The sequence below is a fragment of the Lipotes vexillifer genome, unplaced genomic scaffold (genome assembly GCF_000442215.2).
Source record: "Lipotes vexillifer unplaced genomic scaffold, Lipotes_vexillifer_v1.1 scaffold629, whole genome shotgun sequence".
In the NCBI taxonomy this organism is placed as follows: domain Eukaryota; kingdom Metazoa; phylum Chordata; class Mammalia; order Artiodactyla; family Lipotidae; genus Lipotes; species Lipotes vexillifer.
Window position 1 is genome coordinate 2,760,505 of NW_006774188.1, and position 25,220 is coordinate 2,785,724.

At 40.3% G+C, this 25,220-nt stretch overlaps 2 protein-coding genes across 3 annotated transcripts in view; one reads left to right on the forward strand and one right to left on the reverse strand.

Moving 5' to 3' along the window:
* The window catches only part of GPX2 (glutathione peroxidase 2), a 3,144-nt gene extending 1,455 nt beyond the window's left edge, over positions 1 to 1,689 (forward strand). Inside the window, 1 exon segment of the mRNA XM_007472202.1 lies at positions 1,339 to 1,689. Within this exon segment, the coding sequence (XP_007472264.1) occupies positions 1,339 to 1,689 (351 nt within the window).
* A 3,632-nt stretch (positions 1,690 to 5,321) lies between these two features.
* The window catches only part of CHURC1 (churchill domain containing 1), a 21,420-nt gene continuing 1,521 nt past the window's right edge, over positions 5,322 to 25,220 (reverse strand). The window contains exons 2-4 of one of the 2 annotated variants that reach the window (XM_007449029.1): positions 15,335 to 15,470; positions 13,704 to 13,774; positions 5,322 to 7,865 (exon numbers count right to left, since the gene is read on the reverse strand). In XM_007449029.1, the coding sequence (XP_007449091.1) occupies positions 7,773 to 7,865; positions 13,704 to 13,774; positions 15,335 to 15,470 (300 nt within the window). In that variant the 3' untranslated portion in view covers positions 5,322 to 7,772. Of the gene's footprint in view, positions 7,866 to 13,703; positions 13,778 to 15,334; positions 15,471 to 25,220 lie in introns of both variants that reach the window. The other variant, XM_007449030.1, reaches the window with a different exon arrangement.

Here is a 25,220-nt window from a genome sequence, read left to right on the forward strand (position 1 = left end):
AGAAAAGGTAAAACCTCTTCAGAGGTGTCTCTCTGGACCTAGAGATGCCTCCTTCCATCACTTCAGGCCAGCCAGTTGCTGGCGGGAATGCGTAACCCACCAGTAGCCAGCAGGCCTTTTGCATTAGGAGATAAGATGTCTAGTAGCCATCAACTCTGGGCTCAAGATGTCATGATGGCCTGGAACTGACTGTACTAATTGGTTCTAGTAGGTCAGAGGCAGGAACTTCTTCCCCTGAGGGAGATTATGACTCAGACTTGGCGGATGGGGGTGGAAAATAAGGGTGTCCATGGGTCTTTGCGGGCTGTCAGGGGTGGGGAATGCTAAGTGGCGATAGGACAGTGCTGGCAGCGGGGAGGAAAGACAGGCAACAGGTTGAGATCTAAAGCATCCCAGCTGAGTACAGCAAGTGAGCGTGAGGTGCAGGAAGCTAAGTGAAAGGAACGATAATTACACATTCACAACTTTTGGTCCTTAAGCACTTATTTCCTTAACTTCCCCTTCCCCTGGCCTATTCCAGAACACTAAACCTTCAATCCTATTTAATTCATGCCTGTTGGTCATGAAGTAATTCCGTTTACAGTACGTTCATTGTTGTCTCTAACCTACTTTGCCTTTAGGGCACTTGAAAACTAGTCTTCCTTGGTTGGGGTTTTCCTTCATCAAAGCTTCCTCCTACTTGTACTTTAGATCTAGGACAAGATGAAAGGAAGAAGCTATAAATCCCACTCTTCTAGACCTCAATTTCACCTTTCCTTTGAGGAGCTGAGTAGGGCAGAGGCCAAGGCTAGATTCATCACTCAGAGGTAATTAGAAGAAAGACAGGCAAGGCCAGGTCAAAAGGAAAGGGAAGGTGGTGGCAGGGTGTGAGTGTGTGTGTGTGTGTGTGTGTGCGCGTGTGTGTGTGTGAGTGGAAGGAGGGCTCTAGGCAATATGACCTGAGCCTCCCTTCCCTTTCTTTCTACTGCCCAGAACTCAAGGTTCCTTGAAGCTTCAGACAGATACCCTAAGCATTGCTCAGGGTAGATTGGAGAGAGAAGTGACAGCTCAAAAGCTCTATATCTTTCAGTACAAGAATAGCCAAGCTAGGGTCTGTGAGAACTTTCAGAAATGGCCTAGCAAACCATCAGACAATAGCTGTGAGAGGGAAAACTCCGAGTCAAGAGTAGGGCAAAGCGAATGAAGGAGGAAAGAGAAGGAACGGGGTAGGGGGGTGGGGGTGGGGAATACATAATAGAAAGAATGATCCTGGGGAGTACAGGAGGGTGACTTTGTAGATCCTTCGTAGATCCTTCATCTCTTGCGTTTCCCAAGCTCTTTGTCTCTTTCCTCCCCCAGGAGAACTGTCAGAATGAGGAGATCCTGAACAGCCTCAAGTACGTCCGCCCTGGGGGTGGATTCCAGCCCACCTTTACCCTTACCCAAAAGTGTGATGTGAATGGTCAGAATGAGCATCCTGTCTTTACCTACCTGAAGGATAAGCTCCCCTACCCTTACGACGACCCGTTTTCCCTGATGACCGATCCCAAGTTCATCATTTGGAGCCCTGTGCACCGCTCAGATGTGTCTTGGAACTTTGAGAAGTTCCTCATCGGGCCAGAGGGGGAGCCCTTCCGCCGCTACAGCCGCACCTTCCAGACCATCAACATCGAGCCTGACATCAAGCGCCTCCTCAAAGTTGCCATATAAACACCAGCAGATCTCCTGCTTCCTCCTGCTCCTGAGTGTCTTTCCTGAGCATTCAGTGTGCCCTCAGGAGATTCTGCTGGGCCCAGGCTTTCCCTTCAGATCAGTCCCCTCATTGAAGAGTCTTTTGCCTTTCTGGTCTGCCTGTTTCCTTTCCTTCCCCCCAAACTTCTGGTTGGTGATTCAACCTGGGGCTCCAAGACGGGTGGGCTCTGAGCCTTCACAGAATGATGGCACCTTCCTAAATCTGTATGGGAGGTGTCTGAGAAGTGTGAGGGTCCAGAGCCAGCCTTCTAGCTGAGTCCAATAAAGGGCAGGTGTGGAAACGGCCAGGCTCTCTGTGTCTCTTCCTTGATGGAGGTGGGAGGGACGGTATAAAACCGCAGGTGGGACTGAGGGGCTGGCAGCACACAAAGGCTGAGGAGAGGGAGGCTCCGATCAAGGGGACACTCCAATTACTGTCTGGAAAGCAGGCTCAGGTCACCGTCTGGGTGGCAGGCGGAGTTTCGGAAAATGTGAATTGTACTATTACTTTATGGCTCTTCTTCAGAACTGGGGAAAGGAGGTGATAACGAGAAGAAAGGGGAAGAAAAGTGGAGGAAGCCCTGGGAAGTTAGAGGATTCCAATCAGGAAGATGTCACTCTCACTGTGGGTACTGGGCTGACTAAATGTTGCCTGCACCTTGAGAAGCTGAATTTAGTCCACTTTAATGACAGCAAGGGCGTGGAGGGTACAGTTGCTGGGAACACAAAGAGCACTTTACCCATTTCCTGATCACCTTGTGGAGTAAGGTTTGTTTTAGATCCTTTGTTAGATTGACTCTCCCTCCTTTTTAAAGTTCACTTTCCACCCTTGTCTTTCTCACACTCACAAATTCACAAATGCAGGAACAAGACAGACAAGTTTAGGCATGAATGACTGGTTTCACTTCCTTTTTTTTTTTTTTTTGTGGTACGCGGGCCTCTCACTGTTGTGGCCTCTCCCGCCGTGGAGCACAGGCTCCGGACGTGCAGGCTCAGCGGCCATGGCCCACGGGCGCAGCCGCTCCGCAGCATGTGGGATCTTCCCGGACCGGGGCACAAACCCGCGTCCCCTGCATCGGCAGGCTGACTCTCAACCACTGCGCCACCAGGGAAGCCCTGGTTTCACTTCTTCTTCCATGAGAGTGGGGATGTGAGAGGGCCTCCCTTCAGACAAGTCAGACCGTTTATAACCCGCCAACACGATAGCTGTTCTGTGAGAAGAGTTCTGCCGAATGGCTCTGAAGGACAGTGCCCCAGATTCCTCACCTAGTACAGGCATACTCAAAAGCACCACCAAGACAAGGTCCTATCATGCTCTAAAAAAGACACCAGCTGACAGACCACTGCCCTCTCATTTTGTCTCACAAACCTCTTCTTGGAAACTTCTCATTTTGCCCTTCTTTCTTTGATCATTAGATGGAATATTTTACTTCTCTTCATCGAAGCCCTGAAGGGACAGTTCTCCAAACTGGACACACAGCTTGAGAACCCCAATGCTGAGGGGAAAATGCTGAGGGATGTTCCCCGTAACTATTTTCCAAGCACTTGCATCATTTGAGAAGTAAATGTGGAATAGAGGTTAAGGGTCCCTACTGTCTCACCTTCTACTAAAGCTATGTCATCAATGGTGCTTTATTTCAAAACGGTAACCTGAGTGGTATAGTATAGTGGGAATCCCCTGGCATCCTTCTGCAGACTTTCTGCTAAATTAAGGCCATCCTTAATTTGACTCTTGAGACTCAAGCCCTTCAAGATTTCTACTGTCAGAGCCAAGAGCTGGGGTATGGGTTTGTGGGCAGGACCAAGCATTGATTTTAGAGCAATAACTGCAGAGACAAACTGCTTCCCTGAAGAAATAAAATCAGAATTCATGTGGGATGCCAGCATGATTTGTTCATCATCTTTACAGTGCTATTGCCTGTTATGATGTCTAACAGCAGTGTCAGCTATTCTGGATGCTGGTATTATGGCACAGGCAACTTAGGGCCTGATGTGCCAGAACAATGTGTTGGGTCTTCCCCATGAGGCTCAAGTTGAGAGAATTATTTAGAGACTCCCAAAGGAATGGGAATTACAGTGTAAGTGATTCTGCAGAGAGAGTCAGAAAGGGCCTTAATGCTAGGAAGAGGGCTCCTCACTTGGTCAGGGAAATGCTGTTTGCTTCAGAAATGAGAAATTGTTTCCTTTTCTTTATTCCTCTTCTTGTTGGTCCCCTTTACATCCTCAGAAGTATCAGCTTATGGTCATAAACAGACATGGCAAACCTTAATATAATCACCCACTTTCCTAGATAAACATAATCTTTTAATCAAATTTCCCTAGGGGCATTCAGGAAGTAAGGAGAAGTCCCATAAACAAGCCTTCCCAGAAGTGCTGAGATAATGCTACTCGATTTAGAGGAGGGACAGAGGGAATCATTCCTCTGAGGGCTCTTACAAAAAATATGGCTTGGAATAAGTGATTTAGGGGGCCAAGATACATAGACTGAAACTGATGATTATTTCCATGACTATGTTCCCACCGTTGCATCCCCTTAGTTTAAGGAACACTGAGCCAAACCCTTATTGGTGATTTCAAATCTGGTGATTTCTTATAATCACCATCACAACCATCATCCAAATTACCATACACTATACTCCCACACTGCATTAAGTACTTTCTATATGCTAAGTTATTTAATCCTCATACTGACCCTGAGGAATTTTCATCTCTATTTAAAGAGAAGGTAACTGAGCAAGACACTTTTCAAGGACAAAGGGCTAGTGAGGGGCAAGGTTGAAAGTTAAATCCAGGTCAGTTTGACTCCAAAGCTTCTACTATTAACCACACACAATAGTGCTTCCTTCTGTCTCAGAGTTTCTGCATTAAGACTGCTGAGCTGCCTGTCCACAGCACTGTATGACCTAATGACACTTTCACTTACATTATATCATTTGATTTTAAAACTCCGTGAAGGAGGCATGATTATGTATATTTTTCCATTGAAGAAACCAAGGTACTGACAGAATGACTTGCCCAATGTCCCACCATGAGCAGGTGGCAAAGCTAATTTCAGACCCAGGTCTCTTGATTTCCTTTCTACCCAACCATAGCATATCTCAAATAGAGACTTGTACTACAGTCAAGAAACATACATTTTAAAACTAAGAGCCTCAAATTCAGTCAAGTAAGTTAGCTTTGCTCAGGAAACAGAAGAATGAAACCGAAAGGATTCTTGTTACACTGAAATAAAGAACAGTGAATGTATACTTATTACTGATGACTTACAAGTAACAAACCATATCTGGCTCTTTCTAGACTATATCATATGTCAATTAATTAGTACTGGGAGAACCCAAGATCATTTGAGGAAGACAGAGCTAGCCAAAACAACACAACAGCAAACAGGCTGAGCTTTGAACTCCAAGAGCCTAACCAGGTCGACCCCAGACCTGTACATCATGGAGCAGGTAGAGAAAGAATGAGGTGCTAGGACAAGTTCACGTTCCCCACTACACCTACAGGTGATTTCTTCTTCTTCTTGTATCTCAGAAAGGGAAGCAAAGAAGACCAATGCCTTTGCCTGGTTCCCCTTTACTTAAACAGAGAAATATAGATGCAGGAGAACTGAGTTCAAGAGGTCTTTATTCTATTAGATCCATAAAAGAATTCTAGAAGATGATAAAGTATTGCAAAACACAGTACAATGCTGGTTTAATAATAATGAAATATATGGATAGGATCTTACGTATAAAATTTTTGTAATATATTGTCTAAAACAGATAATTACACATTCAGCAAGAGATGAGGATATCAGGAGGGGCATATAAAATCATACTCTTGAGCTCCAAATGACTAAGTTGGAAGCATTAGCAAACTCCATGAAGGGGCAATTCAGAAGCTATAATGGGCTTAGTGCTGCTATTTAAGGTAATGAAACATTTTCTCTGCTTTCTGGATTCATTTAACCAAACGATTTCCTCAGCAGGTCAGATATAGATTTGCAGAAAGTGGAAAGCATTTCCCAGGAATAAAACAACTGATGCTTAAGGAACAGCTGCCTTAACTTTTCTGAATAATAAATCTTGGTCTGACATGCCTAGATTCCTCAGAGTGCTGTCATTGATATCCTCAACCTCTTCCTAACCTTGCTAGACTCTGATACTTCACGGGTACTGAACACTATTACTGAGGGCATCACTGTACTAACTATGTAACCTGGACTAAGTTACTTCTTTGTGCCTCAGTTTCTCTGGCTCTAAAACTGGGATAACAATAGTACCTACCCTCATGGAATTGTTAATGAGGATTAAACAACTGCTTAAAAAGGCCTTGGCACATAGTAAGTACTCAATAAACCTCAGCTATTATCATTATTCCTGTTACAAAACAAAGCTTTTCCCTGATGTCAACAACGTTGCTCACTCAGTTCAGAATGTCTGAGATATGAATAGGAAAAAATTTTGTTTTAATGCCTGACCCTTAAGTTTTGATTTCATAATGAGAAGAACTAACTGAAACCATATCATTCTGTCTAGAACTTTATATGCCTTCCAAAGCATTTTATATTCATTATTCATTTGGATCTTCTAACAATACTGTGAAGGAAGTATAACATCAATTTATACTAGTCCAATTTTATAGAAAGGGGACAATAAAGTCCAGAATGACACTTTGCTTAATGGTTATACTGCTACCAAATGGCAGAGGCCTAAATGCCAGGTTTTATGACACCCAAGCCAGAATTCTTTCAACTATGCAAGGTAAGATATTCTAAGATCCCTTTGGAGTAATTGAAACCATTCTATTTATATTAAATAAAGTCCACACTTTATTCAGATTTCCCTAGTTTTACCAAATGTTCTTTTTCTGGTGCAGGATCTCATCCAGGATACCACATTACATTTAATAGTCATGCTCTTTTTTGGCTGTGAGAGTTCCTCAGACTTCCTTGTCTTTGATGACCTTGACAGTTTTGAGGAGTACTGGTCAGGTATTTTCCTCAATTGGGATTCCTCTCTCAACTGGGATTTGTCTGAAGTTTTTCTCATGATTAGACTGGGGTTACGGGTTTTGGGGAGGAAGACCACAAAGGCAAAGTGTCATTCTCATCACATCATATCAAGAGTAATGCTATCAAGGTGGCTCATCGTCAATGACGATAATCTTGATCACCAGGCTAGTGTTTGTCAGGTTTCTCAGTGAAGTAAAAGTTAAAGTCACTTTTCCCCCTTTCCATACTATACTCTTTGGAAGGAAGTCACTATGCAAACCTATACTTAAGGAGTGAGGAGTATCTACATACATTATTTGAAATTTTTCTGCATGGGGGATTTGTCTATTCTCTCCAATATATGTATTTATTTATTCAGTCATTCATTTATATCAGTATGGACTCATGAATATTTATAGTTTGGTTTATAATCCAATACTACTTTATTTTGTTGCTCAAACTGTTCCAACTTTCATCTCTGGGAGCTCCTTCAGCTGGCTCTTCTGTCCCTTTGACATACTCCCAATCATTGTGATTTTTCGTTTCAGCACTTCGCTTTTTTGTGGCTCAAGATGCTCCAAGCTCATCCTGTGTATTTACTGCCCCAGTCCTAGACTCAGTCATTTCCCCAAGGAGTCCTAATTCCTTTTATTGGAACCAAGATCTGGGCACTAGATGTGCTTTCCATCCTAGTTATTTTTCAGCCACATAGCTGCTAACAAAGATGCTTCATTCTGGCGGCACTGATGTGCACTGGGAACTTTAGCAGAAAAGCTCAGCTCTACAGAACAACAATCCCCTAAATTACTTTTTCTTTCTAACTTTTTTTTTTTTTTGGCCGTGCAACTTGATTTATGGGATCTTAGTTTCCGGACCAGGGACTGAACCCAGGCCATGGCAGTGAAAGCGCCGAGTCCTAACCACTGGACCACCAGGGAAGTCCCACTTTTTCTTTCAGAGAATAGGTAAGCCTAAGCAGAAGAAAATAATATGCAAATAATTTCCATTATAAACTAAGTTAGACAAACCATCAGGCTTGCTGTATTGTAAACCAACACAACATTGTGATTACAGAGCTGCAGAAGGATCCTTAGAATAACAGAGTCATTTGTCGGGGGTCGTCAGGGAGAATACTGATCGTATCTTCAGCTTTACCACATAACAGACACAGCATGGTATACTCCTAGAACAAGATAAAGTGCACAATTACCTTGAGGAACTGGGAGAAAGATGCTTCGTAACTTTCTCTGGCAAAACCGTTCTCTGTAAATTGTCATGGATATGATGTCTGTATCTTAGATCAATTTCTTCAACACCTATAAGCAATGTCTTAGGTTTAGTCTGTGTATCCCAGAGCCTTTTGTTTATATAAATTGAATACATGCGGACGCTCTATATACTATGTATACAAGAATGTCACCTTGGAAATGCATGCCTATTTCCTGGACTTAGAAAACACACATACTGGGCTTACTTAGTGCTGCTATTTAAAGTAATGAAGCAATTTGAGTGTGGGCCCCTGAGGACAAATTCCTGTTCTTAGAGCCGCTCCTTTCTAGAATATTCAACACTAATAAGCAACAGAAATGAGTTTTAAAACAAAAAGGAAAAAAATTTCCAAACCCTAAGAGCTATTTTTATCTACCCCAGAAAAAATAAACAATTATGTTAAATCCATTAGTATGTCATGTCTCATATTTAGATAGCTAATTGTCTAGAATTTGATCTATTTAAGGAGTTTTTTGTTTCTTGGGTTTAATAAATGTCCAGACTGGTGACAGAAGTTATTTTGTTTTAGGCAAAAATCCTTAGGGCAAAGTCCTGTTCTTATAGCTGTTCCTTTCTAGAATATTTAATATGGTCATAAACTACAGAAACATATTTCTTTCAAAACTTTTACTCTAAAACTTTTTATCTTCTTTAGGAAAACAAGCATCTATACTAAATCTATTAGTATTTCCACATCTGACTTTGAGATTGCTGGCTGCCTGGAAATTGATCAGTCAAGGCAGTTTGTGTTTCATGGGTCTCACATTAGAGAGAGCGTCACGGAGATAAACAGTGACTACAGTACAAAGACTCAGAACCAGGCAACTGCCTTTCCATTTCCTACTACAGAGTTCAGCAACATAAGCCCCACAGTGCTCATATTTGCTTGGTGTTTATTTTTCTTTTCTTTAGTAGTTTTCATTCCTGTGAATAAGATTCATTTTATAAGGCTGCATCACATAATAATTCTTTTCATCTTAAAACATCCACATTTAATTTTTTTTTTTTGTGGTACATGGGCCTCTCTCACCGTTGTGGCCCCTCCCACCGCAGAGCACAGGCTCCGGACGTGCAGGCCCAGCGGCCACGGCCCACGGGCCCAACCGCTCCGCAGCACGCGGGATCCTCCAGGACCGGGGCATGAACCCACGTCCCCTGCATCGGCAGGCGGACTCTCAACCACTGCGCCACCAGGGAAGCCCCAAAGACCACATTTAATTTTAAAGTCTATTCTACACAAACAGTAGAAACACAGGCTATAACTCAGCAAACAAATATGAGTCTCATGAATCAAAAACAAAATTAAAATCTACTCTCTCCAAGGTTTTACTGCTTTCAAATCCTACTTTCACCTACCAGACATTACTAGTAGGATGTCAACCTCTCACTGGAAATGAAGAAAAAAGTAATAAAGTCAAAATGGGAAAATGTGTGAAGCTAGACAACTATTTGAGTTTTCAACTAATCTACCCATTGACAAGTTTTTATTAAGTGCCTAAAGGCTCTGCAATGTGCCAGGTGCACCGGTAGACATGAGAGAAGGCAAGGACAAAGTCTGATCTTGCAAAACTTACAGTCTAACTTGGGAGAAAGGAAAAACCTAACACATGGTATAATCTGGAAAGGCTGTTAAATCAGTAAGACTGATTACACCTGTAATCTTTAATTTATAGGCAGTCTGGAATCCAAATTTCATTGTAGGTCAATTATTTGGAATTCAGAAGCAGTTTCCCACAGAGATAACGTTGCACATGGCAGTTAGGTTCCCAGGGAAATCCAGGAAGTCTTTTAAATTTATACTGCACAAGTACTATAGAATCTAACCACAGACAGCAGTGCTTCTGTGGGAAAATATGTCTAGAATTCTCACTTGGGATGCCAGGAACACATTCTCACTTGGGATGCCAGGAATATGGTTGGATCAGGACACCCTTCACCCAAACTGACCAAGTTAGAAGAATCAGAATTCCCCCCAGTCACTCATGGAGACCTTCAAAGGCTCCACCTGGGCAAAGCCTGAGGGTAGAGATTTGGAAGGAAAGGTGGAGTGGGTGGAATCACCTTTGGGCAAGATCAGATCCTTGTTTTATGCTGAGGGTCCCATGGTCCTTTTCCCTCTATTATTACCTGCTAATTCTGACCCTTAGTCCTCTCCTTCCCTGGTCCACAGAGGAACAGGGAGCAGTCTCACAGTTTCCCTCTTGTTTCCTGAGGCAAATATATAGTCCTTTTAATGGATTTTAGGATTATATAAAAAATACCAGATACCTGTAATCATTTATAACTTATTTTCTGTTTAAACTCTGTACTTACGTCTCTAATTCCCCTCTACTCTTGCCATCAGAAAATCTTACTTTAACAATGGTTTTGTTAAAAATGAATGTTTAAAAACAGAATCCTTATCTTTTAGAGATTCATATTGAAATATTTACAGAAGTAGTAATATGTTTGGGATTTGCTTCAAAGTAATCCTGTGGGGAGATGTGGAAATGGTTAGGTACGAATAAAGCAAACTGAAGCTGGGTACTGGAGATTAATACACTATTCTGCCTACTTTTGATTATGTTTAAATTTCCCATAAGACATTTAAAACAAAACAAAATATTACCAATGGTGGGAATCCCATCTTGAACCTCAATGGCTGCTGGAATAAGATGGGGGCTGGAATGGGGTGGGGCTGAGGAAAGTAAGTCACAGCATCTGAGTATGAAGAGTTCTTGGGGTCATCAGACTAAGATGGAAGTTACCAGCTAGCCAGTCACAGGAGTCGGGGCCTGCTGTAGGTACAAGAAGAGCTCAGAAAAGGGAGAAAGCAGTATGGGCTGAACTATTAAGAATAAGAAGGAGATAGAATTTAAGTTCAGCTTGAAAGAGGTAAGATTTAGTTGGCTTGAAGGTAGCGAAAGGGACACATTAAGTCAAGGAAAAAGCACGAATAAAGACAGTGATATGGAATACAGCAAGCACATCACATATGGAGTAGCAGAGGAGTGACAGGATGATGTGTTTCCAGAAGATTAATTTGAGGGCAGTGTGCACGACTGTACTGTGGGGACTGCTGCAGTAATTTAGGTTTCAGCAGTATGGTCCCTGATACGAGGGGTGGCAGTGGAGACAGACAAAAGCAAGAGAAACTAAGGAAGAAAGGAGGGCAGGGAGGGCATTAGGGTTAAAGAAGGAGATCTGGGAGATATCCGATAGGTTTCATCAGACACTGAGGGTGCATGTGCTCAATGTCTGGGGGAGTACAGAGAAGGTTCCTAGACCAGCGACCAAAGCTCAGGGGAAAAGCAGTTAGGGAGAAACAGGAGAGGAAACCAGACAGTAAGCAAAGGAACAGTCAAAATGATTTAAAAAGAAGAAAAAAGTCTAGATCTATGGACCCCAGGGGAAGAAATGCTTCAAAAAGACAATGGTGGGCTTCCCTGGTGGCGCAGTGGTTGAGAGTCCGCCTGCTGATGCAGGACACGGGTTCGTGCCCTGGTCCGGGAAGATCCCACATGCCGCGGAGCGGCTGGGCCCGTGAGCCATGGCCGCTGAGCCTGGGCGTCCGGAGCCTGTGCTCCGCAATGGGAGAGACACGCATATCTCAAAAAAAAAAAAAAAAAGACAATGGTTATCAAAACCAGATCCAGAAGAGATATTAAGAGAGAGAAGAACTGAGGCAAGGCCACAGGATTTGGCCACCTTATAGGAAATCTATGAGAGAACAGTTTTAGTAAAGTGAAAATGAAAACCAGTTTGTAGGTTGTTAGGAGGAGCACAGGGAAATAAGGGAAATAGGGTAAAGAGCTACTCAAGGAAAGAAGCAAAAGGAGAGATGATCAGAGGATGAATGAAAGAGGCAGCTGAGTGAAACAAAAGGATTTTAGTTTATTTCTAACAAATAAAGAAGAACTAAATATATTTAATGTAAAAATGCTTTAAATCTCACGGAGAAAAGAGGATGCTAGGAAGAGAGAAGATAACATGAGATTCCTGAGGAAATGCAGTGGGGGTAGCCATAGAGAGGAGGAAATAAAAATCTCTACTACAGGAGGGCAAGAAGAGAGTCTAAAGTTGGGGCAATGCTATGAATGGTGTGCAAAAGGAGAGTAGTGAGAAATGAGGGAAAGGGAGGCTGGCCAGCCCAGCAAGAACCTTGGGATGGGGATCTTGGATATTATACTGCAGCTGAAGGTGAGCTACGGAAAGGCCAATGAGGTAGTCTGAAAGCATTATTTTAAGAAAAATATGCTGGTGGCAGAATATAGAATATGGGGGAGGGGGGAGGGGATGTTGGGAGAGAAAGGACTGGCGGTGGAGAGTCTAGTTTAAGAGTTTTTTCCAAGGGAATTCCACACTATATAGGCATCGTGACTATAGCCATCTTCCTTTAGGAACATCTGGGGAGCTCTGAAAATGGCTGTGCTCAGTCATAAAGGAAAATCAGCTAGACTTTGGTCTCATGGCAGTGACACACAATGGCTCAATTAGGGTATAAACAGGCAATCTCAATATCCACTTACAGACTCTAAAAAGCTCACAGGAGCTTCAGGAACTGCTGCAAAATAGCTATAAGCACTCCTTTCCTCCCATGAACGGACAGAGCTGCTTCTTTAAGCCCCCGACATGTTCATTCCCCTATTTGGCCACTATTCATTCACTGAGATCTCGATTTTGCCGTAAGTGACATCTATCATGTAAGTATCTTTGAGGCATAATTTTTGGATCCTGGGGAGATGTGGTCAGGATGTTGTTAAGATGGACCACAAGATATTAGACCAGATTCTGACAGGTGACTAAGTGCCTTCTTCCACACTGAAATAAGAGTGAATGAGAGTGCTTATACTATTTTATAAGATTCTGCTGTAGAAGATTCTTTTCCCCTAATTATATAGCACCACCCAAACTTAAAGGATTAAAAAAACTTCCCTTGCCTGTTAAAACTCTTGCCTCACATTTATATCCTCTGGATGAACATGTAGTTCACACTAAATAAGTAACTCAATCTGAGGGCTTGAGAGTGGAGGCAGTGAGGGACAGATACAGGTAAGTGTGTCCTCATGCTTTCCAGTTTGCCCTTGGTTCTCCCTCACTGTCCAGCTTTTCTTCCTGACCATTAAACCTGTGAATCTTCAGCAACTTCAGGCCTACACCAGCCTGTAAAATTCTGTAGAATTCTTCACATGCTCTCACAATTGTATAAGGACTAATCCTTATACTACATCCCTATTCTCTATCCTTATATGGTTCAGCTTCTCTCCTCCAACCATGATACACCTATCTTGTCATTTTACTTATCAAATAATATTAAAATATCCTATTGCAATTGAGACTGCAGAGTTGCTTGACTCTACGGGTCTATAAGGGAAACAAAGATAATCTCGTTAGCATGATTTCCACGCTCAGCAAGTATGGTGGCAGTGGGCAGGCCAACACTTAAAGCCAAGAATTGTGCAGTCATGTAACTGGGTAGAGAAAAAAGAGGCACAATAGTAACCTCATATGAAGCCATAATGTGCTGTTCTTTATAAGCAAAATGAGATATCATTTTTAAGGCATGTGTTTTGCTTTGTGACAGCTGTGAAGATAGGTTTGAACAGATCCACCCGCATCTGAAGTGTCTCTCAACTTACACAAGTGGAAGACAGGGATGGTCTCCTCTAAGATTCACTAGTACTTCATTTATAAAGACAATACCTAGATTTTTCAAGGGTACTCTTACTGTTCCCCTCCCCCCGCAATAACATACCCACATTTATACATTTACCTGAAATTCATCCATGATACTGAACGTATACTCATGCCTGGCTATTACGTGATGACAATTCCTACAAAGATCTGCTGAAACAGAGAAAGACTTAATTAAGTCTTAGAAGGTGCCCTAAGACAGTAAAATTTCTAGTCTTAGTATGGTATTGCTTTGAAAGAATCTTAACTCTGTCATATTTAACACAGCAGGAAACCCATTATAATATCTACCTTGATAAAAAAAATCCAGACTCTGTCACACAGCAACACTATATAATTAAGAGCCTGAACTCAGAGACTTAATGTGCATATATTCATTCCTATTGAAAGCTCTCTAAGGTAATCAATTAACGGATATGTAGGTGTGTTTTTGAAACTAGCTGGACCTGTCTAACTATGTAGGAGCTTTTATTCTCAGGAATGATAGAAATTGTGCTACTAACCAATCATAAACAAAAAGCTAACACTAGATGGTAAAGTGAATTTAGCAGTAACAAAAGGCTCTAGTAAAAACAATATAGTAATAATAACTATGATACATTGAGTGCTTAATGTGTGCCAGATACTGTTTTAAATACTTTGCAACTGTTTATTCACTTAATGTTCTCAGAAACCCAATGAGGTAGATACTACTGTTATCATGTTTGTAGGGATAAGGAAACAAAGGCACACTATGGATAAGAACTAGGAAGACCACAGCTGAGCTATGAAGTGTTGGAACCAGAATTCAAACCCAAGCTTTCTTGCTCCAGAGCCCTTGCTTTTGACCACTATCCTCTACTACCTGGAAAAAAACAGAGTTTAAAGGGGTACATGCTACAGGAAAGAAAAAGATTCTTCTAATTTAGAACATTTTTCCACAGTCTGACTCTATTCTAAAGGCTTAGTGTCTTTCACACCTTTCTTTCAAAATATCATTATTTGCACATTTAATCCTCATATAGTCAGAACATACCAAAAAATCAGGAGACAAGCAAAAAGGAAATGTGAACAATTTAAATAGTTGCCATAATATCTGGGCACAAAAATGCACATATACTTAATTTACTTGTAGAGATTCTTAGTGTCAACCTCAGAACTTATTTATTTTTACTATAGTTATTTGTTTGATTTCCTAGTATCAAGGATGAGGAATAGCATATGAAGGTAGCATACTTACAGTAGCAAAAGAAAGAAACTATAAACTGACAGTAACAAAAGAGACAAAAGCTATAAAAGCAGAAACAAGACTAAAAAAACCATAGCATCCCAGAGGCATTTAGTATAAGGGCAAACAGCCCTAAACACTTTAATAGCTGTTGGAGTGCATCACTGTATTATATTATAGTAGAAAGTGAAAATTCACATGGAAGACTCTAAGTTAAAAAAAAAAGTCCCTATATCTTGTTTCAGAAGACACAGTCTTTAAAGATAAACAAAAGAAAACTGGTGCCTGAATCATAAGCTTCAGTTATCTGCAAAAGTCATTTATGTGGAGTATCTGATGTTGCTACATAAATGAGATGTTACCAACATTTTCCTCTTAAAAAACTAACTAGTGATTTTGTGTTGCAATATGATAGTGAAATAGGCCTCATAAGACTTTGTGCAACCTCACTCCCAAAAGCTGATACCTGCTAACGGGCTCAGATGAAAAAAAAGTCTACTTACGATCATAGGTAACTATTTCTTCTCCATCTTCCTCTTTCAAAGATTTGTTTGTGATCAGCATAAAATCCCGCTTACTGCACACTGCACAGCCTATAAAGTTCAGCAAGAAAGATCCATTCTCTAGGCAGATGTTACCCTAAAATAAGAAAAACAGAATTTAATTTTCTTTTTTGAGGGGATTTTAATTTTCTTATATTTCAAAATCCTTGGTGAAAATGATTAACAGACTTACGGTCTCTAAAGACAAAAAACATGGCCAGAATTTACTTGCTTGAAGTGTACACCAAGTAATTTTTGAAATTACTAGCTTTCCTCTAGAAGTGTTACTCATAGTAAATAAAACTGAAGAAGTGTTAGAGCTTAGGACTGCAACTGTGTTTAAGAGGACTAAATGCAAATGGATATTTAGAAACAACTTAATGAAGTCTTAATATAACATGTGAAAAGGAAAAATCAGAAAAATCTAATAGCCAACACTATTAAATGAGGTATCATATTATAAAGCTAGAATGAAAATTCAATCAAAATGGAAACACTGAGCCAATGATAAAAATGATCTTATCCACTGTGATGCTCAGTTGACTGTTGAAACAGCATTTTTTCAAGCCTTAAAAATACCACAAAATAAACAAAGAGAAATAAACTCTCAGCTCTATAGATGTCAGTCCCTAGGATATGTGTGATTCAGGCAGAAAAGGTAAGTTCCGCAATTCATCAGATTGACACCATGGCATTTAAAAGAGAAAGGGTTTTACTTGTCACTAAGAAACTAAACAACATATACTCCTGGCTCAAGGGAGGTCTTTGCTAATGGCTTACTAATAATTGTTCAGAACTTAAAGTCACTTCATGAACTACCTAGTTCTACTAATTTCTTTATTTTTTAATTTTTATTTTATATTGGCGTATAGTTGATTAACAATGTTATGTTAGTTTCAGGTGTACAGCAAAGTGATTCAGTTATACATGTATCTATTCTTTTTCAAGTTCTTTTCCCATTTAGGTTATTACAGAATGTTATTTCTTTTTTTAAAATTAAAGTATAGTTGACTTAAAATATTATAATTAGTTTCAGGCATGCAACATACTGATTCAATATTTTTATAGATTCCACTCCATATAAAGTTATTATATAATATGGGTTATATTTCTTCTGCTGTACATTACATCCTTGTAACTTCTTCATTTTATACCTAGTAGTTTGTACCTCTTCATCTCCTTTACGTCCTCCCACCCCTCTCCCCTCTGGTAACCACTAGTTTGTTCCATGAATCTGTGAGTTTGTTTCTGTTTTGTTTTGTTCATTCGTTTGAATAAACAAATTTATTTATCTATTTTAATATTTATTTATTTAAATATTTATTTATTTATTTTGGTTGCACCGGGTCTTAGTTGAGGCACATGGGATCTTCGCTGCGGCATGTGGGATCTTTAGTTGTGGCATGTGGGCTTCTAGGCGGCAGCATGTGGATTCTTAGTTGCGGCATGTATGTGGGATCGCCAACCAGGGATGGAGCCTGGGCCCCCTGTATTGGCAGTGTGGAGTCTTACCCACTGGGCCACCAGGGAAGCCCCTGCTTGATTTTTTAGATTTCACATATAAGTGAAAACATACAGTATCTGTCCTTCTCTGACTTATTTTGCTAAGCATAGTACTCTCCAGGTCCATCCATGTTGTCACAAATGGCAAAATTTCATTCCTTTTTATGGCTGAATAATATATATTGTATATATATACTACATCTTCTTTATCCATTCATCTGTGATGGACACTTAAGTTGCTTCCACATCTTGGTTATTGTAAATAATGCTGCTATGAATACTGGGGTGCATATATCTTTTTGAATTAGTGTTTTCATTTTCTTCGGATATATACCCAGGAGTGGACCTGCTGGATCATATCGTAGTTGTATTTTTAATTTTTTGAGGACCCTCCACACTGCTTTCCATAGTGGCTGTACCAATTTACATTCTCACCAACAGTGTACTGGAGTTTCCTTTTCTTCACGTCCTCGCCAACACTTTATTTTTTAAGTGGCATGGGTCATATCTAGGCTTCCACCATGCTTCTATCAGCCAGACTTGCATTTAATTAAATTAAATTAATTAATTTACTGGTCACACCACACAGCATATGGGATCTTAGTGCTCCAACCAGGGATTGAACCCATGCCCCCTGCGGTGGACGCATGGAGTCTTAACCACCGGACCGCCAGGGAAGTCCCACCAACACTTATTATTTGTTGTCTTTTTGATAATAGCCATTCTGACAGGTGTGATGCGATATCTGGTGGTTTTGATTTGCATTTCCCTGAGGATTAGTGATGTTGAGCATCTTTTCATGTGCCTGTTGGCCATGCCTTCTTTGGAAAAATGCCTATTTAGGTCCTCTACCAATTTTTTAATGGGGTTATTTTATTTATTTTTTTTTGCGGTACGCGGGCCTCTTACTGCTGTGGCCTCTCCCGCCGCGGAGCACAGGCTCCGGACGCGCAGGCCCAGCGGCCATGACTCACAGGCCCAGCCGCTCCAAGGCACGTGGGATCCTTCCAGACTGGGGCACGAACCTGCGTCCCCTGCATCGGCAGGCGGACTCTCAACCACTGCGCCACCAGGAAAGCCCTATTTTTTTTTTTTTTGATAGTAGTTCAACCTCATTGCTGACCAACAAAAAAACTGAGGTATTTTTAATAGTTAATGTGACTAAAAACCATTCAAACTAATGCATTTCTCCAATGCAGCTATGTGCCTGATACTGTGCAAAGCATGGTGGAGGATTCCGAGGGCTGCAGGATGAGTCACAGATGTTTCTACCTTCAAGGAGCTTATGAAGTATGAGGGAGTTAAGACCCATCTTAACCAATGCCACAGTAGAGCCTTCCTGGATTCCCAGCACCACCATTAACTAAGTGCCTTCATAGTGCTATGTATTAAGAGGTTAACTCTGGTGGGGGTAAATCAAACTAACTATGCAGTTTGGAATACTAAAACATAGGCACATCAACATAACTACTAAAGGGGAAAAAAAGCCTTGGGATTAAAGTATAAATTTCCAGCTATTAAGAACAAGTGCTTTCATTTTTTTAAAAATAAACTTTACTGAGGTATAATTTACACACAATAAAATCCACACATTGTAAGGGTATACATGAAAGAATTTTAACAAATGTATATACCAATGTAATCACTACCCCAATCAAGACACAAAAATTTCTGTCTTCCCAGGAAGTCCTTCCTGCTTTGCAGTCTATCTCCAACCCCTATCTCACCTCAGGCACCCACTGACCTGATTTCTATCTCCAGAGATTAGTTTTGCCTGTTCTAAAGTTTTACATAAATAGAATCATACAGTATACTCTTTTACACCCAGCTTCTTTCGCCTAAAATGATGTCCACGTTAATTATCTATGTTGTTGTATGTATTGGTAGTTCACTGTTTTTTAATGCCAAGTAGTACCCCATTGCATGGATCTGTTGATAGACATTTGGGTTCTTCCCAGTTTTTGGTTGTTATGAATAAAGTAGCTATGAAGATTCATGTATAAGTCTTGTGTAGACATATGCCTTTCTCTTGAGTAAATATCTAGAAGTGGAATTGCTGAGTCATACAGTAAAAATATGGTATATATATAAACTTTATAAGAAACTGCCAATTAGTTTCCATTTTCTATTCCCACCAGCAATGTGTGAGTTCCAGATTTCCCACATTCTCATCAACACTAGGTATTATGTCTTTTTTATTTTAGCCATTCTAATGATGTAAAGTGGTGTCTCATTGTAGTTTTAATTTATATTTCCCTGATGACTAGTGATGTTGAGCATCTTTTCATGGTGCTTATTAATATATCTTATTTTGTGAAATATCTATTCGACTCTTTTGCCCATTTTTTGAAAAGTTAAATTGTTTATCCTCTTATTGAGTTATAAAAGTTCTTCATGTATCTTAGATACAAACCCTTTGTCAGATATATGTATTACAAATATGGCACACAGGCTTAACTCTTCTGTGGCATGTGGGATCTTCCCAGACCAGGACTCGAATCCATGTCCCCTGCACCAGCAGGCGGACTCCCAACCACTGCGCCACCAGGGAAGCCCTGGTTTGCCATTTTTTAAATGGTGTCTCTTGAAGAGCAAACAGTTGTGATTTTTATGAAGTCCAGTTTATTAAATTTCTTTCATTGTACTTGTCTTCTAAAACATCTTGCCTACCCCAAGACTGCAAAGATTTTCTCCTTTGTTTTCTTCTAGAAATTTTATAGTTTTAGCTGGTAGGTATAGGTTTATGATCCATTTTGAAATAACTTTTAAATATGGTCTGAGGTAAGGATCAAGTTTCATTTATTTCTATATGAATATCCAGTTGTTCCATCAACATTTGTTGAAAAGACTATCCTTTCCCCATTGCATTACATTGGCAACTCCGTGGAAAACTCAAATCATCCTATATATGTGGGTCTACTTTTGACTATTCTCTTCCCTTGATTTATATGTCTATCTTTTGCACTAATCTCACACTCTTTTGATTATTGTAGCTTTATAGTAAGTGTTTAAATTAGGTAGTTTACGTCCTATAATTTGGCTAGTCTAGGTTCTTTTCATTTCCACATAAATTTTAGAATCAGCTTATAACTTTTACAAAAAAGCCTGCTGGGTTTGTTTTTTTTGTAATTTATTTATTTGTCTATTTTTGGCTGCACTGGGTCTTTGTTGCTGCGCGTGGGCTCTTCGTTGCTGCGCGTGGGCTACTCTTTGTTGCGGTGGCTTCTCTTGCTGCGGAGCACGAGCTCTAGGCGTGCAGGCTTCAGTAGCTGTGGCACGCAGGCTCAGTAGTTGTGGCTCACAGGCTCTAGAGCACAGGCTCAGTAGTTGTGGCGCATGGGCTTAGTTGCTCTGCGGCATGTGAGATCTCCCCGGACCAGGGCTTGAACCCGTGTCCCCTGCATTGGCAGGCGGATTCTTAACCACTGCGCCACCAGGGAAGTCCCTCCTGCTGGGGTTTGAACTGAGGCTGCCTTGAATCTATAAAAGCTGACTGCCAGAGACTCCAAGATATTAAGTAATTTTTTAAAAAGTCTTAAAAGAATAAAGATCTAAATACCATTTTCAAATAAAGAGAACTCTGAACAGAACTGCACACATAAACACAGGCACCTTATACAATATGGTCTAACCTCTGTAATCTGACTATATAAGCAGGCAGAATGTAAACTCTAAACACTGAGGGAAGAGAAAAGGGATCTACGTATCAGTTGTGAGGTAAATAAATTCTTGAAATGGCAAATGCAAGTACAGTAAATAAACTGATGGGGCTTTCTCTAAGGGACTTGGTCATCTGAAAGTGAGGATAACCTTCATCAGTGAGGCATGATTCTTTTACTAGATGAAACAAGATTATTAATATCCAAATTTGGGAAAGTAAGTTAAAGCACACAGTATTCAGAGAAGCTCTTGAGGCTCTCACAATGGGAGGAAAAAGAAGAAAAAAATCTAAATCAATTCCACAGTAATAACAGTAGAGTAAACTATAAGAGTTTTCGAGAAGACAGGAAAAAAGACAAACATTAAATATCCTTAGAAAATGTGATTCGGCTAAATCCTGGTTGAGGATCTATTAAAGGTATACAAATGTGCAAGAAGAACGGGTTGAGGGACTTCCCTGGTAGTTCAGTGGTTAAGAATCCGCCTGCCAATGCTGGGGACACGGGTTCAAACCCTGGTCCGGGAAGATCCCACATGCCGTGGAGCAACTAAGCCTGTGCGCCACAACTACTGAAGCCTGCATGCCTAGAGCCTGTTCTCCACAACGAGAAGTCACCGCAATGAGAAGCCGCGTACCGCAACGAAGAGTAGGCCCCGCTCGCTGCAACTAGAGAAAGCCCACGCACAGCAACAAGGATCCAATGCAGCCAAAAATAAATAAATAACTAAATAAATTTATTTTTTAAAAAAAGAAGAAATGGTTGAATACTATGATGATAATTAGTATGAAAGTATATTATGATAAACTCTTACAAATTTGAGAAATCCGCAACTATACTGACAATGATTGGGCCAATTTGCTTCTTCCAAAAAACTATTATTTCAGATGGTATAACTTAACAGTGCATACGTTTTGTCAGGGAGTACTTAAAATTGAAAATAGAAAATACAGTTTTTAAAGAAGCAAATTCTAGTTTTGCTAATTTTCTCTATTGTTTTTCTATTTCCTATTTCATAATTTCTACTCCAGTCTTTATTATTTCCTTTCTTCTGCACGCTTTGGGTTTAGTCTGCTCTTGTTTTTTTCACTGACTTAAAGTGGAAAGTTAGGTTATTGATTCCAGATTGTTTTTTTTTAAATATAGGCATTTTAAAATGCATCATTTTAAAGCATCCATTTCCATACAATTGTTTCACCAATTATATATCAGACTCAGCATTTAATTAAACACGGTTTAATGCTAAGCAACAATCTGAGTACGTGAACTTCCGTAGTTTAATTTTAAGTGAGGTATATAAAACATAATTTCTAATTTAAACATATAACTAATTTACACTGATTACGTCCTTCTGATTAACCTAAATTTAAGCTATATTTCTGTATTGCTGCTGAATTACTAATAATTTTAAAGCTGAAACTTGAACTATATGAAATATAGGTTTCATTTCCAGTTTCATGTGGAAATGTTTTATTACAATTTTGGGCCTGATCAGTTATTTTAGAAAACGCGGTAGAGTTCTAGTTCCAACTGGTTTGCTAAATGCTTTTCTGAATGAAAAATAGTTTGGTTCACAGTTGAGTAAAAAAATTTGAGTTCAGAAAATTAGTATGGTTCATTTTCAATCTGATTCATGCTTGAGTTCAAGTTCTTGGCGTAATTTTACAAGCAAGTGGGCCAGAGCTCTGTTAGAAATTTTCTAGCCTGTGGAAAACATCCACCACAAAACTCCAGAAATTTTATGAAACCAAAGATAAATAATCAAACATTTATTACCTCCTCATTCTGCATTTAGACCTACCCAACATGCTAATCCATTATTTTCCTCTGCCAAACTTTCGGAACGAGTGGACTATACGAGTGGCTTCTGCTCTTACCGCCCTTAAAGATATCTCATGACTTAAAAAAATCCCAGAGTTGGAAGGAGCCTTGAGATTTCAAGTAGTCATTTAGTCTCTACGGAACAACAGGAAGAGAGTCCAATTCCTCTAAAGTTACCCATTCTATTAAAAAAAAAAAAAAAAAAAACCTGTTAGAAAATTCTTTATTCTGATTCAAAGCCTACAACCCCCTAACATCCACCCACTAATTATTTCTAAATCTGCCTTCTGAAATTTCAAAGAAAAGCTCAATTCTTCCTCATGACAGCACTTTATTTTTTGAGAACAGAATAAAATCAGAGAAAACTGCTTCAGGTACTTTCCTGGTTTTCCAGTCACCTCAGTGCTTTTCTCTACTCTTCTTCCTGTACTTTTATTTTCACTTCCTAAATTAATTTATTCCCTGAAGCTCAGTTCTTGATTCTGGTTGATTCTGTACATTCTTTTCCTAAGAGAACAAATTATTTCTATTTTGACTCCTTTATTTGGCTGATTCATCTGTTTGAATCTCTTACCCAAACTGCCATCCTATATTTTCACTTGACTCCTGGGATGTTACATTCTCAACCTCGGATGAAACATGATAAAAAAAAAAAATCTGATCATTTGCTCCCCCAATTTTGGTTCTCCCTCCCTCCCAGATGGCTCCAATTTCTATAATACTTCCAAATTTCCCAGCTGCCTAGACTGAAAACCCTTAGATCATCGACAGCTCTTTTCTTCCTTCCTACATTAAATTGGTTGAGTCCTGTTAATTCTTTCTTTGAAATGAGGCCTTGTACTTCCCTAGTGGTGCAGTGGTTAAGAATCCACCTGCCAATGCAAGGGACACGGGTTCAAGCCCTGGTCCAGGAAGATTCCACATGCCATGAGCAACTAAGCCCCTGTGCCACAACTACTGAGCCTGTGCTCTAGAGCCCTTGAACCACAGCTACTGAGCCCGCGAACTGCAACTACTGAAGCCCACGCTCCTAGAGCCCGTGCTCCACAACACAAGCCACCCTAATGAGAAGCCCGCACACCGCAAGGAAGTGTCCCCGCTCGATGTAAGACGCAACTAGATAAAGCCCTCGCAGAGCAACAAAAACCCAACACAGCAATCAGTCAATCAATAAATGAGGTCTTCATCATCTCATGCCTATACTACTGTTGCTATTTCGTTCCCCAAATGCTCTGTAGGGCTGTCCTTTTACATTTTCCCCCATCCCATCATCTCAACATACAACCATAAGATTCACTTTCCTAAATAGCAGATTTCAGAATCATTTCCCTATTCAATTTTTTTGTATAGCTGCCCAATGCCTAAACTTCTCAATATAATTTTTGTCTTTTGATTAGCTCAACTCTTAAAAATCCAACTTAACATCCATTTTTTTTTTTTTTTTGGGCCACACCGCAGCATGTGGGATCCTAGTTCTCCGACCTGGGATCAAACCTGTTCCCCCAGCAGTGGAAGCATGGAGCCAGGGAATTCCCCAACCTAAGATCTTTAACACTATCCACGGCAAACATCTCCCTCATGGTGCCTATAATGTGCAGTTTTTGTTACTGGATTCACAAAAATCTCTTTTTAAACTTAAAAAAAAAAGTATGAAAAAGAACACAACACAGAAATGTGAAAAGTAAAGGTACAGCATAATGCCTCTACCTATTAAATATCAGTAGTACCCCAGTGTGACAACCAAAAATGCCTCCAGATATTGTCAAATGTCCCTTGGGAGGCAAAACCACTCCCAGTTGAGAGCCACTGCTCCATTCACTTTCATTACTCATTTACTCATGGTGTTCCATTCTATGGCTATATCACATTTTTCCAGTCTACTACCACAAACAATGCTGTTATGAACACTCTTATACCAGTCTCCAGGAACACACTAGGCACATGCATTTATCTGTCTAAAATGGGAACTGCTGGGTCATTCAGCAGGCATATCTTTAACTTTTTTTTCTTTTTTCTGATAATGCTAGACCTTTTTCAAAGAGGTTGTACCATATGAGTGCTCATGTTGTTATAGAACCTTCCCAAAAGACTAAGTATTATTCAAAATATTAAGAGACAGGACCAACTACAAAGATTTTCTACCTCCCAACCAATATGAGAATCCTTGTTCTTGTTATTTTCCCCCAGCCTCAGCTCCTCCTTTCCTTTTCTACCCTAGTCACACCTATCCTTCAAGTCCCAACTGAAGTCCACCTTTCTGTTGGGAGAACAGCGCTATCCTCTATTGCTCTCCCCTTTCTCTAAACCGGAATAGCATTTATGGACCGTACTAGTCATTTTTTAATCACGTGCTCCCGTAAAATGTAAGCTCTTTGGCAGCACGGAAGCTGCCTTTTATTTCTTCTTGGGTACCCCTTCTGGCCTAGCAAAGTAATCTAGTTACACGCATACAAACATTCAGTAAGTATATCTTGAATGAATGAGAGTAAACAAACTTCTCAATCTCCTGAGCTTGAAAGGAACAGAGATTTAAAAGAAATTAACAGCCAGGAAACCTGAGTTCTAGTCTTGGCTCTCACACAAACTAGAATGTGCACTTCGCCAAGTGATTTCCCCTCTCTAGGCATTAGTTTCATCTGCAAAATTGGGTTAGAATAGATGACCTTCCAGGGCTAGAATTCAGGAAGAGCACTAAACGTTAGTTATCAAATGAAGCTTGAGGATGAGACCAGGGTAGAGATGGGGGTGTCCCTCTGTTGTCGACTGGGTTGCTGGTGGTGGTAGGGTTTCATTTGTTTTCCCCTTGGAGCTCAAGAGAAATGGGGTGACGGCTGCTATCAGTCGCCAGGGCGGGGATCAGCAGG